Source organism: Anguilla anguilla, chromosome 2 (genome assembly GCF_013347855.1).
Source record: "Anguilla anguilla isolate fAngAng1 chromosome 2, fAngAng1.pri, whole genome shotgun sequence".
Taxonomy (NCBI): Eukaryota; Metazoa; Chordata; class Actinopteri; order Anguilliformes; family Anguillidae; genus Anguilla; species Anguilla anguilla.
In genome coordinates this window covers 10025471-10044994 of record NC_049202.1, presented here as the reverse complement: position 1 = coordinate 10044994, position 19524 = coordinate 10025471, and the positions used below count along the sequence as shown (strand labels likewise).

Here is a 19524-nt window from a genome sequence, read left to right as displayed (position 1 = left end):
CTGGAGTTGCAATGGATATCACGCTGGACTCCTTCAGGCAGGAACTTTGCTGTTTTGAGCCAGTAATGTATCCCAAGAGTCCACTTTAGCTTTTATAACTGTCAAAGGGAGCACAATTAACATTTGCCGAGGGGACTGAATTGGATCCTGGCAGGTCAACCTAATCCCTTTCTGAAATTTGTCGAAAGAAAACAAAAATAACCCCCTTGGGGCAGCTTCTGCAATAACTAATTATATTATATATTTTGCGTGAAGCAGAAATATTAAGTATAGCATTGGTACATAAAAGAAACTGGAGAAATTGTATCGTTCTATAATTTCTCTTTTCCGTTCCCACTAACTGTAGAAAGTACGTCTTCCTCTCTGTTGCCTGGGGAACGGTGTGCCGCACTTCCCCTGCACTTGACCCACTGCTGACAAATGTTAAAGGAGAGGTGGGCGTCAGCTGAACACAGCCTATAGAGACGCTCTGTTCGTCGTGTTCTCTGCCTCAGACAACACAGGGTGTGGCTGAGTCATGACAGAGGAGACAGAAACAAAGCTCTCGGAGACAGGGCTGTCACCGCGGTGAGACTGAGGAGCCACAAGGTACAATCAGATACTGAACAATACACCAGGACACTGAACTGCATTAATCAGTCAGAGAGGCCAGTAAAGTTTCTGCAAATCAGGCCAAGTATGTTATTAACAATTTAACACAGCCTTGATGATGTGACTGACTCCCAATGCCCTGCAAATTGTATTCTGTGGAGGTGTATTCATGCCGGGTTCTTGGATGGCAATCGCCGAAACCACAGTGCTACAGGAAGGACAAATGGACTCCAGACCTGACACTGTTTACCAAAGGGCTCCAAGCTTCTTCACACTGACTGCCACAGCAATGAATTCATTGCCACAGGGAAAAAAAAAAGGATGTTCACACAGCTTGTGTTTACCAAGACCGTGAGCCATGTTTATCATGGAAATGCTCTTAACATGAATCACGTTGATGCTTTCCCTCGTGTGTGTGTGTACACTGTAGGCTTAATGGTGAAACAAGGTGCTTACTTATTCTGACTTAAAAAAACTGCATTTTGGGGAGGCTGTACATTAATGGTTCCCGACCTTCCTGTTTGCAGCGCCTCTTACCATATAGAAATGTCTTTCCCAACAGAGCTCCGTAACAAGGCAAATTGAAAATGAGGACGGCGATGCAGAGGACTGCGACTTCAGTAAATAGCCATGAGAGGCATAATTGTGTAATGCGCTGGGCGTGAGTTATGAAGTTGCCCTGGCTCTGCGAGCGATGCTAACGAACGATAAATAATGTATTAGCATAATGAAAACTCCAAAGCAGCTTTTAAATCCAGAGTGGAGCCAAGTGACTGCAAATCTGACTGCATGCCAGCGGCCCCGGAGGATTCACACAAAAAACAATGCGTGACATGCAGAACGAGGCCCAACCAAATTTCGTCGGGGTAACAGCGGGGACGTTACACGGGAGAATGTGGATATCCTCCAAAAGGGCTGGGCATTTCTACCCTCAGCCCTGGGCCTGGCAGTACTGAGAGAGGAGACCTGGCAAGTACTGTACCATCCTGTCACAGTGTGGCAGTAGAGAATTCACACCAGCACTACAAAATTAGACTCTCACAGCATCACAGCAGTTATGCAGCAGAAATCCTTCCAGTGATGTTCTATAGGACAGCGCCAATTTTCAAAGTGATTAAGCTAAATTTGCCACACATTAGGATTTGTCAGAACAGAACAGAACATTCCAAAAGGAGTCAAAGATGCATCAAACGAAAGCGATTGATCTTGCAGATTGAAAGATGCTGCAATGCCCACAGGTAAACAAAGCTAAAGAGCGGCACCAAGCAGCCTCATCATAGGACTGACTTAAAACTATGATGAGGACTCATGTTTGTCATTATTTGGTCAGGGATAGTGATGGATTATGATATTCCCTGGGACAACATATTCAGGGACTATTGCTTCACTTACACAGGAAATTGACTGTCTAAAGCAGAGTGAGAGACTCAAGGTGTATTTAGTAAATCCGTAGCACCTGATTCTGGTTCAGACTGAAACCCTTGATGCAAAGACCATGTAAAATTCATACAAAAAACATACATTTATCGGTCAAGTGCCAAGACAGCCCCCTGCAGGTCTAAACGTCATCTGCAGTCATTTTCAAATGTTCAGATTACTGCTAAAGACACCTTATATAACACATTAAACACCTATGAAACATTACTTGGTAATCAAGTTCATGTCTAAACTAAGGGCACGGATACATACATTTGCACTGCTATATTAATTTGACATTAAATTATGGTCTTAAATAAAAGAATCTTCTCTCTTCTGTATACATGGCCCAGAGCTGACCCCCTTTGTTCTGATGCGGTATTGCACTCACAAATATTTTAAAGCATTTTTGGGTAAAACTTCTTGGGTAAATGAAAAAAAAACATGCTTTGTACTGTTAGTCTAATTAAAAGCTGTGTTTCCATTGAAATGCTATAATAAATTTACGTTGACATTCTAAAAGCAATGACAAAAATCACACAGAGATTTTTATTTTTTTGCTTTACTTGGAAAAACAGAAAATTCTAAATACTCACTTGTCCCCAGGAAGATTATAAACGGCTTCCATTTCCCACTTTCCATTTCGCCACCATCCAGCTAATGCTATAAGCCAACGCAGTGTATGCGTAATGGGAATCATTCACACTTGACTTACCCCATTACAAATTCCGAAGCAGGACTCGCAGAGATACGTCCCTCTTGTATGACAAGAGCAAAAGGACGCCACCACGCAGCTTTAATAATGAATGCGCTTCAAGTGCCATTTGCTAACCTCGGGAGAAACCGCGTGTCGTTAAACGCGATCCTAGTAGCACGCATCCTAAGAGAGAGACATGGTGTTCTAGAGTGATAAGGTGATGCAGGTCATATAAAAACAATTTCTGTATCCTAACTATAGTATCCTCAGCTGCATTGGCAGACACCCAGTGGTTTAATGTATTGTGTATTGTGCAGCTGCGACAATGGAGCAAATAATTACCATTGCAGAGCATTGCAATTTACACTTAATTAGGTATACCTGTTCAACTGCTCGTGCACCTGTTCAACGCAAATATCTAATCAGCCAATCACGTGGCAGCAACTCAATGCATTTAGGCATGTAGACATGGTCAAGACGATCTGCTGAATTTCAAACCAAGCATCAGAATGGGGAAGAAAGGTGATTTAAGTGATTTTGAACGTGGCATGTTTGTTGGTGCCAGACGGGCTGGTTTGAGTATTTCAGAAACTGCGGATCTACTGGGATTTTCACGCACAACCATCTCTAGGGTTTACAGAGAATGGTCCGAAAAAGAGAAAATATCCAGTGAGCGGAAGTTATCTTGGCGAAATGCTTTGTTGATGGCAGAGGTCATAGGAGAATGGCCAGACTGGTTCGAGCTGATAGAAAGGCAACAGTAACTCAAATAACCACTCGTTACAACCGAGGTATGCAGAAGAGCATCTCTGAACACACAACATGTCGAACCTTGAAGCAGATGGGCTATAGCAGCAGAAGGCAACCTGGCACTAGCAAGGTGTACCTAATAAAGTGTCCGGTGAGTGTATGTAAAGCACTAGCCAACTCAATACTTATATGAGATTGAAAAGTCTGGCCCATTGATGATAGTGATGATGATGATAAGTTGAAGTGGGGTTCTGTTAAAATGTCCTTTCACACTATTTCTTAAACAGAATAATAATCGTTTTTACATTCAGCACATACATGTACAAGTGAGAAAAGATCAAAGACTGATCACAAAATGATAATTCATATTCAGTTATCTGATAAAACAGATCACACAGAAAGGCAGTAATTGATTAATATAAGCATTAGGCACTGGCAGTCAGGGCCTGTGGTTAACAATGCCTGTGTGTTTACTCTTTCTTTCTTTCCATGACAAACTGCATTCATATGTTACAGTATATGTAAAAAATAAATTAAACAAAGACATGCATAAATATCAAAAACACAGCCCATATAATGGACAATGATAAAACATGTCCTATACAACTGCACAATACTGTAGTCATATAATAAAATCTGACTTAGTACTGTCATAAGATGCAGATGAAGCAAATTAAATTTTCTGTTATGTAATGAATTTTACAGATCATTCGGTGGTTACAAGTAATCTCCCTTTTATTTATCCTTGTTAGGGTCTACCAGTTTACTGCCATATTCATTCAGTATCTGCTAAATAAATAAATAATGTTATATGAGCTACACATCCACAAGAGAGCAGTAAAAGACCCTTTGAATAGTTCAGAGACTGGAGTGAAAGTGCTGCACCTGGAACAGAAACAGATATTGAGCCTTTGGGTCATGAAGTTTTTTTAATTAGTTTTTTTTGTATCTTCAGCACAGTTAGATGTCTTTGTTCAGTGGTTTTAAATATCAGTCCAACCCCCCCACTTTTCGAATGGGATGGGGAACTTGGCAATCAGAGGCAATTACTTTTATAAAGAGCCTTATTTAAGAGAAAGCAACATTGTCCTCTGAAAGCTATTCGTGTTTTAGAGAAAAAAATGAATAGATTAAGAAAATAATTGATTATTGCAGTTAAGACAGCCATTTAACCAAATTGTTGCAAGGAGATTGTGCTCTTTAAGTAAAAATGGCCATGGTGTTAATTTGTTTCTTCCAGCTATGGATAACATAACATTGTAGTATATCCAGTTGGTAACTCATTCATCCAGTCCTGCACATCCTGGGTTACCCTTAGTGTAGGTTTTCATATAATCACTTTAATTTTACATCTATACCTTTACATATTGTAAAATAATTGTGACCGAACTTTGCGGGGGGGGGGGGGGGGGGGTGTATTCCTTGCGGTGTCTGATGTTGTCACCACTTGTTTTATGCATAAATCCAAGTTGGCACACTGCAGCCAAGCGACTGCACTTGTGATGTTCACAGCAATACGCCTTATCAACAAAAAGATTGTGCTTTGCTGTCATACATCACACCTGACATGAGGGTTATCAAATTCACATTTTCTTCATCTGCATATATATGGTGTGGTTTCTATGACTGACTGATGAATTAGACTCCTGGGGAGTGCAATCTGCTTTGCTTTGCCATCTACTGCTGTTATATGAACAAACTATAAACTCTGATTTTTTTTTAATTCGCTTGCTTGCTTCATTCAAAAATATATTTTCCTCAAAAAAGAGCAAATTGAATAAAATAAACCGTTATTGCATGCATATAGTATCTAGTGTTCTGGTACTGCAGATAAAGGACCAAAGCATGAAAGAGAATGTCCCATTTAATTGATGTTATTTGCACACAAATGCAATAATTATTTGGGAATGGAACAGTAGTGTCATCTATTTCCTCTTTAAATTCTTTTTATCTGATAGCTCACTGAAGCCGTTTTTAAAATGAGACCCTTGTTGATGTAGAATTCCCAGGACTAGGATTTAGAAACATGAGCCTCACATATTTACAGGCTAAGCCAAGTGTTGTTTTCACTTTTATGTCACACTATATTCAAAATAACATAGTTACTGCTGACTTCGTGTCATTTGCACCTGAAAGAGGCTACACTAAGCTCCACACCTGCAAATGACAGCTCCAGCTTTCAAAATTTCCTTTCCAGGACACTTTCCTACATTAACACACCAGGCAGAAAACTCTGACACCAGCTGACATTTTAAATTACATAAATAAGTGACAGTTAGTTTGTAATTGAACGCACTGGAACACAAATGTCTTGGCATTTCCCCGAAACATTTAGAATCGGCAGTGTATTAGAAAGGAAGCTATGATACTTGACTAGTTACAACTGCAGAAACAGAACAGAAAAATGCCTCACCCTGTCACGGATGTTCCAGTATACTTCTGTAGTCTGTTTTTAAGGTTTCGTAACCCACAAGACCCCCTCAGCTACTGATCAAAGTAATGTTTCATCTAGAGTATAGCCAAAGCCTTGCCATCAGGCCACTGACACTGGTCCAGAATGCAGGTACTCACCAGCTGTTTCAACCAACCCAAATTCACACGTCACACCACTTCCTGCCTTGCTTCACTATCTTCTGGAAGACAGCAGCGTCCAATGCAAGTCACTTACACTGGCCATGTATACATGGGGGATTTATTGTGCCAGATTTAAATAAATAAATAGAATGAACAAGATCCACAATTATTTTTCAGAACTTATTAAAATGATTGGTTCAGAAATAAATGCAACTGATCCACAAATAAATGCAACTGATCCACAAATAAATGTGACTGATCTAAAAATAAATGCAGCTGTTCCACTACTAGCTGTTGTAGCTGGTTCACAAATGAAAATAATTGGTTCACAAATATGTTCTTGCACTTGCAAACAAATCTCTCCCGGAAAATGATTCGATGTGCATTTATGCATCCCCTGGCGCGTGTGGAATTGTTAGCTTTCATTTTCGGATTCTTGAGACAATCCTCACAGCAAAATGTGCAAATAGATCCAGAAATAGGTTTTAGGCTTTAATTTAGAAATAGTCCTGTAGTTATTACAAAGGGTGGGGTCTCCCCCGTATGAAAGGGGAACAACAATCAGATGAACTAATCTTAGGGATAACATCAGTTTCAAGGGTCAGATTACATATATACGTCAATGGCTCTGCTATGGCATTGGCTGTCAATTTCAGAAAAGCTGGATCGAGGTGATCACGCCAGCAGGATTTTTTTGGATCTGAAACTTTCAGGGCTAGTTGTCTAACCATGTTAAACATGTTAGACATGTTCTTAGTTTCGGTAAAATAACCTTCTAAATGCTGAAACTGCACTCTGAAAATTGTGGCTGTATCTTTGTTGAGTGTTGCTCCACTTCCTACTTCCTGTCTTTGTTCCTGTTGTGCTGAAGATGGAAGTTAGGTAATCTCTGACTAGGACTGGTTTACTGGTCTGTAATTCCCTCAGCAACATCTTTTTTTACAGTTAAGCATGTATATTGAACCTATATTCTATCAGTGTATAATTCCACAACCTTGTTTATAATTTATTTAATAAGTTTATTTGATCTTAAATCTGATTCAGAGTATGTTTTGATCTTCATTCGTCGATTCCACAAAGTTACTGTCATAATGAATAAACTTAGGATTTTGTTACTTGTTCCCTTGGGTTGTTATTCAAATATGTAACCTGTAGGAAAAAATTAGGATTCAATGGTCACACACAATCTGAATGTGTTCCCATTCACACAGTCCTTGTATGGCAGTGTATGCATGAAACAGCACAGTTGTAGAGAAAGGTTATTCAGACATTGTATGATTTTTAAAAAATCTGTGTAATTAGAAATGGAGAAAGAGGTTAGCCAATACAGTTCTTGATTTATTTGACAGTTTAAGATGGTCCACTCGGCAGTGAATTGCATATACAATAACATAATAACTGTTATGCAAATAAAAATCAGATTAATTTTCATTTGCCAATTTGAAACAACCTGACACTGGAAAATCCTACAGAGGTGTACTCGGACAAAAAACAGGTGATAAATCACAGGAGACAAAAGTTTCTTGTGGTAAATGTCACATATGACACTGTGTAGAGATATGCACAAATAAAGCTTAAATAAAGTGAGGCATTTTTCATGAGCTGCAATTATGATGTCTATCATTTATTATCCATATCCTAACTTAAGTGAGATCATGTACCATGCACAAAAATATGACCGTTTCAAGTACACTTCCTAAAGAGAGATGGAGTTTGAGTCCACACCTCAGGTCTTCATGTATGGTTACTTTTTCTCATAGTAGTACCATTTGTCAACTGAAAATAGAAACAGAAATTTAAACATATTTTTGGAACATCTGTAGCTGAAACACTACCACAGGTAATGGTAAATTACCATGTCCTTTCATCAAAGAGAAACTAAAATTTTTCCATTAAATTATGAAACTTTAAATTTTTATTCATTCAACAGAATGCTATTTACTTTCTATGTTTCTACACACCTGTTGCTGGGATGGGATCTTCGTCATCAAAAGAGGGTGTCTATAAAAATAAAACAGAAAGTGAAAAGTTTGTCAACCAAACTTCTTTAAGAGCATATACTGAACATAGTGTTCATTCTGAAAACAAATTAAATCCTTGTTAGACAAACCAAGCATATATAAATCTCTGCTACACCAATGGCATTTATGCTAAAAACACCTTGTCATCGATTAATATTAAGCGATACGTTATTCGCCATAATTACAGTGATACCATTCCTGAATAAGCCTGTATGGGAATATGAACAACTGTTGAAATAGTTATTGTTGACATTTTGACTTAAGCATCAGATAATTAGTAAATACAGGCTGTGATCACATGACCACATTATTCCGAGATTTCAAAGGTAAGGTCTGTCACATCACATCAAGATGAATGATTATACCTACAGTGGACATGAAGAAATTACTTACTGCATCAACAGCAGCTTTAGCATCATCATCTGAGCAGCAGAATGGGCTATCAGAGAGGCAGGTGTTCATACTGCATTAATAAAATGAAGAGTGCATAAATATCTTCACATATTCAATCAAGGCACATTGGCCCATTTTGACACAATCAATATTGGAAATTAATCATTCGACTAGTCCAAGTCCAACGTTACCGGCAGAAAGTCAGACCTGCGGAGGTCTACAGAAGTCATCTTTTTTTAGCATCTGAAATTATGTCCGAAATCAATAAACATTTCCGACTTGAAACGCAACCACAGCGCCAGGTCAGATTCTGCGAAGCCTTAGATCCTTAGATGCATTATGCACAATCAATTGCAGATGATAAAAGTTTGAGGAAATGCCAAACCTCACAGGGCATGTTACACATGAAAGGCACTGAAGCCCTCGCAGGAAAGAGAGCATTACATACAGATTGCATGACTCACCGGTTCAGGTCCGCGGCATCAGTCTCTTGAGAGATAAGTGCTTTCCAAAAGCCATGGGTGCTCTTGATTACGTCAATGGCAAAGTCCTGCAGAGAAACAAAGCCCAAACTGTATTGTGCAAGTATGTTGACTTTTCGTCAACACAACGCAAAGAGAATAAATGTTAACAAACGCATATGCCCTATGACTGTACCATTGCTTGGTTAGGAACAAATGCCATTATTATTATTATTATTATTATTATTATTATTATTATTATTATTATTATTATTATTAATATTAATAAACAGAAAATACTGATATCCCAGGAAACAGGTCCATCACAGTAACAACATTAATTAAAAAAATTACAAAATAAATCTCAGTAACAATTTCAACTTGCCAGACATTTATATTTGTTTTTACTATAAATAGGACTTAATATACACAGAATGAAAAACTTGTACAATATGATGCCAACCAAAAATAAATGATACAGTCAGTCATTCTTAAAATCTGGAACAACTCATTTAAGTCCGGCCACACACAGCAAATGCAAAACAGAGGTCTAACACTTTCAAGCCTTGAAAGTGATGAAACAACAAATTTAATTTAAACAAGAACAAAACAAATGGTTGACAATGGGAGTAATGTTTAAAAAATGGCCTTGGGGAAAAGCAATGGATGCTGCTTTGCTTCCATACATATTCCCTGGTAAAAATTTGTATGCAGGGGCATACATAGATTCATATCAAGAAATGACAGTCCCTAATGGCTGACTGTAGCATAAGACTTACAAAAAGTAAACAGGCAGTAGCAGAGATGCACAACAAGCTTACACAACAAGTTTGTTACATACAACATACTGAAAGATGCTAGTCAAAACATTTCTAAAAATGCTTTTCCTTTCTTATGTACAACACATACATTTTATGAGGTTTGTAATTCATTAGGATTATTCAAATTAGGATTATTTTACAACACTACAAATGACACGTATAGTAGAGTGGTTGTGATTTGCTGGAACCTCACTGACAGGGGATGTGCGAGAACGAGCATCTTCTGATTTCAAGGCCCGTTTTAAATGAATCTTTTTTGCCAGTTGCCTTAACAACAGCACTTCGTGGTAAGTTCATTACCTTATCTTTGAACTCTCCGTTGAACGCAAACTGGTTTTCAGGTTTCCCATCAGGAACTTTGTACCGTTTAAACCAATCCACCGTGGCTTCCAGGTAGCCCGGCTTCAGGCGTCTCACATCGTCGATATCTGTGGGAATCAAGCGCACGTGCGCAGGTACACATAACTTTGGGCACAAACTTTCATTTACTTTTTTTTTTTTTACCTTTATTTACCCAGGGTCGGTTCACTGAGCACGAATGCTCTTTTGCAGGAACGCCCTGCTTCACACTCATACACATTTACACCTGGGAGCTGCCCAGTACAACCACAATCCTCTATTGTTGGCCACTGAGCAGCTCCACATTCACCTTAGCCTGTTATTAACGTCAAAGATTTGCCCATACTGTCAAAGGCCTTGGCTTCAGGGTCTTCCACGTTGATTACGATGACTTTCCAATCAGTCTCGCCCTCATCGATCAGTGCCAGAGTGCCCAAAACCTTCACTTGAATAACTTCTCCACGTGAGCACACCTTAAGTGAAAAAAAAAAAAATACAAAAATCATTTGAATTGCACTTCACTTGCTCTAGATATATCCTTGAATATAAACTGAGCCACACATTTAACTTTATTAATATTAATTAATAAAGTAATTAAATACACACCTTGATCATTTTATTCCAGTTGCTTGTTGTCAGTTCCCACCCCCTCCGTTATTTTACCCAACTCCACCAGTTTTTTATTTTTATTTTTATTTTTTGTTTACTCCACTTTACCTCTGGACATCCCTGGGGTGATAACAATGATGCACCGGCACTCACCATTAGGGGTGTTCAAAGCCTTAAATTTCTAAACTAAATGTTGGAATATCCTTGAGCTTGCCACGCAATAACGGCTTTCTTAAAAGCCAAGGATGCCCTATACACCAAGACTTCAGCCCACTATTTTGGATTGTTTTACTCTTGTTTAACCCTTGATATGCAAGGAATACTGATGAAAAGCTGATGAAAAGCTGAGCGTTTAACTGAAAAAACTTACGATCGCCATTGATAAAACTCAACCTATAAACATTAGGAAAGCGGGTCACTGAAAAGATAGCAGGTTACTGAAGAGGAGACACAGGATTTACTGTACATACATTTTATTAACCATAAATGAATAATCATTAATGATCATTTCCTTTAATGCTCAGTAGAATTTCAGTATTTTCATGATGAAGAGCTTAGTTCCAAACAAGCATACATTATAGAGCACAAAGGCATTATACTATATATTTGATAAAAATCAATAATAGGGCACTACCTTGTTACCAATATCACAGATATCTATGGGGTCATTGTCCCCACAACAACCAGTGTCCCCATCTTTGTGGCACGGATCTTCCCATGTCTGCCAGGGAGAAATAGGCCAGTCAAAACAAAATGGAGCAGAAGCAGTCTCGGTTAAATGAACACTGAAAAGGATCAATGCGAGGATTAGAAACAGCCAAATTAATTAGATTTGCGTTCATGAGGACAAAATCGCTAATTATTATGAAAATAATCACAAGAACCCAGGCTGTGAGTTAATTTTTGAGCCTTAAGTATTCGATTAACCTTTAGAGCTGCGACCGTGGACCATGAACATCAAATTCCATTAAACAGGTGCCAAATCTGGCCCGGAAATGACCTGCCTGAGGAATCGCTCCGTAGTTCCAGATGTAACCTTTGTGTGGAAACACATTAGCCACGTAGCGCAAACGGCCCTTTTTTACATCCTGTTTCAAAGGGTTTAGCGGGTCCTTGGTAGCAATCTGAAAGAGAGAACAACATTTATCCGACCCATCTTGTGGAAATAAGTAATGGAGAATTTGTAGTGCATTGGAAAATGGACGGTATTGCATTTGCAGGCAGAAGAGCATGCACCTGTGTATTTTTCTATACTTCTCAGAAATGACAGGCTGAGTTTAATTGGATTTCCAAGATGAGAACACAACCTTTCCATTTCAGTTCATGAGGCAGCAGTATGAAATAAAGAGCAAGAAACCTCAAAATGCCATCCACCATTTGATGTGAAAACCCACTTCACTTGAAAAGGGTAGACTCTCCCACATCATGCAGATGATAGTTTCCTACTGCAGGCAAAATTGATAATACAGGAACATCTTCAGGCAGTTTCCTTTATGGAAGAATTAATTTCCTCTGAACTACCAAATATACACTGGCACTTATCGCCATGGTAATGTTCAGTCGTGCCTAACATTTACGGAGTCGGGTTGAAGCTGCAACTTTCGGAATGGCTGCCACGTTGTGAAAACATTTTGAAAATTTTAACACCCGCTGGTCCAGCCCACAGGGAAAGAGAGACACACCTTTTTCAAAGTAACTTAATGTCACGCCATTCTAATTGTATAATAGGGTGCTGAGTCAAGCAGTTATATGGCAGAGCATGTGCTTGGACAGCCAATGCTCTGATGTTTATTCCAGTTTTACAGCGAGCTCTATCCAGTTTTCTCTTCTTCTTTCTGGGATTAGATAGCACCAGTGATGTAGGAACAAGCCATAACCTACTAGATCAATTGCTGAAACTCTTTCATTCTTTCACAGCACATCCAGCTTTCTTTCTCAGCGCATCTAGCTCCGTGTATCCTCATGTGAACGCGCCAAGGTCAATCTCATTGTAGGCTGGTTCACAGCCAAATGTCAGAGACAGGGCGGATCACATTTCAAACCACTTGGTTTTGAAAACAAGAACTTCGGCCGAACCCCTGGATTTTTAAATACGGAATTTGAGAGTATAAACACAGTGTATGGTACTGGAGTTCTCCAACAGCAGCTCTATGATTGCTACCAATTAAGCATGACTGTTCCCTGATATCTTTAAAAAAGTAACCTACTGCAGCTTTAATTAGACACAGAAAGCTAATTAAGAAGCCCGTCTAGTGCGTAAGACACCCACAACCAAACATTATGAGAATTGCAGCACTTATATGTATATGAGTGTGTGCAAGTCCACAAGTCCTTTGCGCTGCTAATATTTAAATACATCTCACCTCCATCTTGGCATTTGTCCATCTGGGAACTTCAATCACAGCATGGAAGACATTCTGAATGGGGAAAAAATGTAAACAAGTTATCTAAAATTCAAAATCTAAATAATTAAAGTATGAACAAATATACATTATTGCCATGTGGATAAACTATTATGAATAGTTCACATCTCAGTTACATTTAAGTTTTTGAAAAAAAAAAAAACTTTTTCCCAAATGGAAACACATTTTCAAAAACTAAATGGAATTATAAAGGGCATCTGTTTTCCTGCAAGACTCTTCAGATTTGCCGGTAGCCTGCAGCTGCATGGCATTAATTTAATCTGAGCTGAGTCTGACTGTTTCTACCTCAAAAGTTTAGCCTAACAAATAGTTCAAATTTGAGTTTTTCCACATCCCTGTGGCTACAACTTGAGTTAATGAGTTTTAGGGTTTTAAATTTCCAGGGGATGTTGTTCTGCTTTAATTACCATATTTTTTTTCTTATTAAACAGGCAGGACTCACCCAAAGAGCAGTGTGTGTGTGTGAGTAGCCTATAATTAGATTGTTTTGCGATACGTTCTAAAATATAACAATCCAGGGTCCTTTTTTAAGCTTGGTCGAGCATTTCAAGCAGTGCTCACATAATTTAAATTTGTGGCATGAGCAAAGAACCCAAATCCAATCCACTAAAAACAGTATGGCCAAGATTCAAATAAACTATTAGCCAGCATGCTAACAGAAACACTGGCTATTGGCACAGCACCAGATTACAATAGTACTGTATTATGAAAGAGAAAATATGAAATGACTGTCTTTTGAAACCTAATGTATCAAAAGACCAATTAGAGTTTTATCAAGTCTACCATCTAACACTACAGAATGCTTTGCTAAATAAACAATATAAAGCACATACTCCATCTCAGAGCATAACTTTATTTTCTAAAAACCTGAAAGTATACAAAGGAAACACTTCATATTTGGTACTGCTGCAGGAGCTATCAAAGTCAAGAAGAATCATACACATTTACTTCACTCCTCAAAGAACACAGAACCAGGAATTGGAAATTCATCTTTCATATTAGCCATAGAGTGTGTAGGTCAATGGTCCAATTTCAATATATTGTTTCCAATCAACAAAGAGGATGTTTATTTATAGAACTAAAATACATGCATTGTCAACAAGGAATGTTCATGCCACATCATACGTCATATGAAACGTATATAAAATTAATTATCATACACAGTTTTTGACACGCACAACTCTTTTTTCCAGCAGTGTGTATACTCAAGATCTTACCATGGAAGTATAACATGAATTCATTAATCCACTGTAATGGTAAGAGCAATGTGACCTTTTCACATGTGTTTGTAATGCCAAAATTAGCCATTAGCCAATCAATGTAGCTCAACATGAATATGTAATACAAATGAGAATGAATGCTACAAGAATGTGGCGATGGTAAGTAGCACATAGCTGTATAGGAGAGGGTATGTAATTTATAGCCAATGAGCTTCTTGCATTAAGGCATGGAACTACTGAACATGTTTTTTCCTATTATGTCATCATGATTAGTTAATTCTTTGGGTTTCTTCGTGAATAATCCTGTTACAACCATTGAATCATTGATGAACTTGGAATTTTTAGAATCAACAACGCCCACTCCAACATATTTGATTAGCGGCAGTCGGGTGAGTCAGTTCTTTCGTGCTTCCGTAGAGCGTAGGGCATTCACAGCCAGCTACTTCCTACATGGCAAAATGCTGCAGCGAACATCAGTGATAGCCAATGATCTCTGAGACTGTGTCACATTTAGCCAAGACAGGGGCATAATCGTGCTTCTTAGCCTTCATGTTTGCTTTCACACCCTGCCTAGAGCTCAGTCCCTACAGCATGGGTAGCAGTGTAGCATAACGACTAGGGAACTCGGCTTGTTGTAACTCAAAGGTTGTTGTTTATATTCCCAGCTGGAGTGCAGCCATTGTACCCTTGAGGAAGGTACTTATGCTGAACCACTTAAATAAAAATCTGTCTGTGTAAACGTATTGTATGCAAAATTATATCTGTGCAAGTTGCTCTGGATAAGAGCGTCTGCTTAAAGCTGAAATGTAACATATTTTGGGTTTGGAATCTCTTTATAGAACATAATGTGGACTTTCTCCATCATCCCTCTGTACTATATAATCATTATAGAGTTTAATAATGGACTGTATTTTATATAGCGCTTTTATCCAAAGCGCTTTACAATTGATGCCTCTCATTCGCCAGAGCAGTTAGGGGTTAGGTGTCTTGCTCAAGGACACTTCGACATGCCCAGGGCGGGGTTTGAACCGGCAACCCTCCGACTGCCAGACAATCGGTCTTACCTCCTGAGCTATGTCGCCCATAATAAAATGTCTCCCATTAGTTTTATTTAGTGCTCATTCTTTTTTGATTATTGAGTTTAGTGATGTTCTCTATAGGGGAGGTCCTTGCATAAGCCCTCTTGGGTTTTTTAACCTCTCTTGCACGTATTCTAGAAATCACTGTATGGTTCGACTAAGGATGAATCTATAACTGTGCAAAAAAAAAAAAAAAGAATTTTCCCATTTCTCCTTACCTAGTACAATGTCTGTACATAAGATACGATACGATACGATACAACTTTATTGCACTGAAATTCATGAAAATCCTTAGGCAACTAAACTTGTAGATGTTTCTCCAAACATTACATCATCTGTTCCCCTTTTTACTTTTCACTGTCTTTTTTTCTCTATATTGAATCTGCGGCAGTAACATACTCTAGGCAACCACTTTTGATCATTTATTTTAAAGGTGATGTTTCAGTTATTCGTTTCACATTTAGATAACTGTCTATTACCTCAGATGTACAAGGCCTTAATGAAGTATGTGAGACAATCAATGGGCAAATCAGAGGCATTAGCATTTCCGAGACGCATACGAACATGAGAATACCACAGTGCCACAGTGATTTCATGTCACACTGAACTGATTGTGATTGCAATCAAAGAAATTCATTTTTACGGCATTAGGCGAGCAGGTCTTCAATATTCAATCAGATATTCAATCAGCGTGGTGATATTTGGGTGACTCCAAAAAATACTGATTCAGTGCTCCCTTATGCTTACACAGGCAATCAGGTTAAAAACATACGTCAGGAAAAGTGTGGCAGATGCTCACATTACTAACATCAGAATTAATGAAACCGAGTGCACACATTGCAAATCTTCACAACAAAAAGTAATTTTAGAGAACCGTGTGTGGTGATATTGTGGCGGTTAATGGAGTTGCCATCTTCACAATGCAAATCGCATACACTTCTACAGTTTTAAAAGAATTCCATTCAGTGCATCATTACCTACTACCTTCATTACTTATCACCTGAGTACATTACCTACTGCTACCAAAGCAATCTAACAGCATCAAAAAAAAAAAAAAAGATTATAGGGAGAACCACTAGCACTATCGACAAGCACGACAAGAGAATATTAATTAAAATGATTCCCTATCCCTCACACACCATTTACCAAGACTGCTGCAAATGACTGCACATGTTGAGTCAAAAAAAGTTGTTGATTTTACAGGGTAGTTACTACAATTACTATAAAATATAGTACACTCTAAAATAATTAAATGTGTACAGCTGCAAAATACATGTTTAATCACTGTGATCGTTATTGACAGTTTGCCTTGAGCATTTGGTGCTCAGAGCAATGGAGAATTCAGACAGTTGTCATATTCAGAACCAGAACATGTTCAGAATTCAGAACCATGGGCCAAGACCCCGACAAAAGGAAGCACTGTAGGAATGCAGTGTTTTCCGTGGTTCCAGGTACTCTTCCCATAACACTGCAGAATGTGGGAGTTCATAGATTTTTATTATTTATTATTAGTTTCTCTCCCTTCCCCCCCTCCCTGCCCAATTAGTTTCCTCCTCACGTGTGGGGCGGCTCAGGTGCAAAACACGTTATTATCCATTTCATATATGCTTTTCTGCGTACACGGTTCATTATCATATGGCTAACGTCAGTATGCTTGCGAGGCAGTGTCTCCTTCCTGCTCTCCACAGCCAACGCGGCCACGTGTTTGCTGTTCTAGGGGAAAACCCTATTCCAGGTCTGGGGTCAGATTGGCCTCCCAAGACCTGGACGTCCAGGCCTAAATAATGAGCGACCCCGGCTCCATGCCTCTGGGAATGAACTATGATGTCAGAGGCTGCAGCGTGGCATTGGCTGTAACACACCCCAAGGACATTTCAGGAGTATATATATGGAGGTCCTGGGACCTCGCACTCTTGGAATAACCTCCGCGTATGCCTGTCCCCTGCTGCAGTTTGTATTAAATATGATTATTACCTTCGGCTGCTGACGTCCATCTATTCCCTGGAATTCCCCACAACTGGGAATTTCATCACAACTAACAAGCCATGCAGCCTTGGTGCTCTTTCAGTATACAGACAGGAACCTCTTCGTCTCGCCTTATATGTACAAAACACGACGCAAAAATCACCTAATCTAATTGCCTAATTGGGTCAGTTATTGCTTGGTTACCTTTCAACATTAAGTGTGGCACCGAGTGAAGGAAAATATCACCCATTTGTCAGCTTCACATCTAGGATTTAAATAAAAGATTTAGGTAAAAGTTCTCCGTGTACGCGTCTCTAACATATCATATTCAAAGACAGGAAATGCCCTTTCTTAATAAGATTGTGACCATATACCAGTTGATTGTTATTATAACTGACAAATGATCAACATGTATATCTATACTATAACATTGCTATAGTTGGAATGCCTGTTGATTATCAAATATAGTGCAACTTTATAACTTTGTAACATTGCAGAGGAGTAGGAGGGTGTGTCTGTAAGTGTTAGAACCACTTACAGTGATGTTTTGCTACAGAGCACTCATACAGCAGCACATATGCTGTAGTTGAACAACCTGAGTCAACAAGCAATGGTATAATTGTAGGCAAAGTGGAAAAATCTTTTTAAAAAAGGCCACGCTTTTCAATTTCTATGAAAATGGAAGCCTGGTGATGGCTGAATCAAAATTGTGGGAGAGAAAGATGGGAGACTCAATTTTGAAAAACAAGTATGGCAGGCATTACCTCAGCTTCATCTGCATATATTGGTATGTCATGGAATGGTGAAATATACCTTCCTTCTGAATTTTCTGTAGAGACAAGATAAATAAAATTACAGTTGCATAACTTGCTTTGTTGTGTTATGTATACAAACAAAAGCAAACAGACTGCCATAGCATCCCACTGTACAGTAATACCGTTTTCACTCCATCAACGGAACATCATGGGCTACAAAGTAGTCAAGTCACAGAGCTAATGGGGTAACGTTTTACATTCTACATCAACCGCAATGTGATAAGGAAAAGCATGTCCTCACAACCTTACTCAGGTCAGTGTACTGAAGGTATTCAGGAATATACATTTTGATTTATGTTATAGCCTACTACCAAGTAGTGTTGCTACCTGCAATAAGCCAAATTACACTGACAAAATCAGGATGTGGACGGTCCATCTTCCTGTACAGGTAGGCCACTTCCAACAATTCATCAGAGTGCGTTTGAGTTTCAAGTCAGAGTAAATAAACACGCTGAAAACATATTGGGCGGTAGCCTAATACTACCATTACAATTACCTAGTTGATAAGAAGTAGCCTAAACATTTTTTTAAGAACTCTAATTTATCAAAGCGTGTGAGCGTTAGTTGTTAAGACTACTATTTCCGTTGAGCTAACACGCTAAGTCGAAGGTCTGCCTTGTATACTTTAAGTTAATTTTAAGTAGCTGAATGCTTTCCGTCAAATGACACGCAAATCATTGGCATAGCTGTCAAGGTTGTCTTTATGGAAGGCAGGCGGCCTATCCCTGTCAAGTGAAGGTAACGCAGTGAATGACTAGGGCTGACAGGACTTCCCAATTTGACAATCCCCACTGCTAAATAACATCTTTCTGTTCTTAATTCTAAAAAAAAGAATACACCGGTGGTATACCGTATTTTTATGTGCAGTGCATGGATATAATGAAGCTGGACTTGACGGAAGAAAAAGTGAAACCGTTGCACTTACTGAAGAACACTCTGTAGTCCTGTGTATTGCGCTTTCCTCTCTCTTCGATTGTGAAACTCATATTGATTCCGCGCTACAATCGGTATCTTGGAGCTGGAGCTGTGGTTCTTTTTAGCGCCGTTTGTTTGTGCCCCAGCCTAGCAACGTTTGACTACCTACCTTCCACTTCCCTATCCCACACCAGTGACCTGACAAATCAATCCTACCGATTTAAATCCCAAAGCAACATCTTAAAGTACAAGCTCCTCCCCAGACTGTCAGTAGCCACGTAAAGTGAGATTACACTATTTGGTTTAGGGATGGGTAACTTACATCAGGTCTCAGATATGAATCCAAGATTTAAGGCAAATAAAAGCACTGCACTGTAAACAGTAATTAGGATTGAATTACGTTCACATTTAAATAGGCTAGTCGATCGTCTGTAG

General features: G+C 38.9%; 1 protein-coding gene and 1 long non-coding RNA gene across 2 annotated transcripts; both read right to left on the bottom strand.

Annotated features, from left to right (window-relative positions):
• Nucleotides 1-4171: 4171 nt before the first annotated feature.
• Nucleotides 4172-5994, bottom strand: LOC118221303. The gene is made up of 2 exons (XR_004764085.1): nt 5868-5994; nt 4172-4339 (listed from the first exon to the last, which is right to left on the bottom strand). It is a non-coding gene; the product is annotated as an uncharacterized LOC118221303 (long non-coding RNA).
• Nucleotides 5995-7350: 1356 nt separating this feature from the next.
• ppa1a (inorganic pyrophosphatase 1a) lies at nt 7351-19317 on the bottom strand. The gene is made up of 11 exons (XM_035398787.1): nt 19100-19317; nt 18124-18188; nt 13036-13089; nt 11677-11796; nt 11307-11393; nt 10410-10536; nt 10025-10152; nt 8907-8992; nt 8443-8512; nt 7990-8029; nt 7351-7804 (listed from the first exon to the last, which is right to left on the bottom strand). The coding sequence occupies exons 1-11, from the start codon at nt 19158-19160 to the stop codon at nt 7773-7775; spliced, it is 870 nt and encodes a 289-aa protein (XP_035254678.1). The 5' UTR covers nt 19161-19317; the 3' UTR covers nt 7351-7772.
• Between the last annotated feature and the right edge of the window lie 207 nt (nt 19318-19524).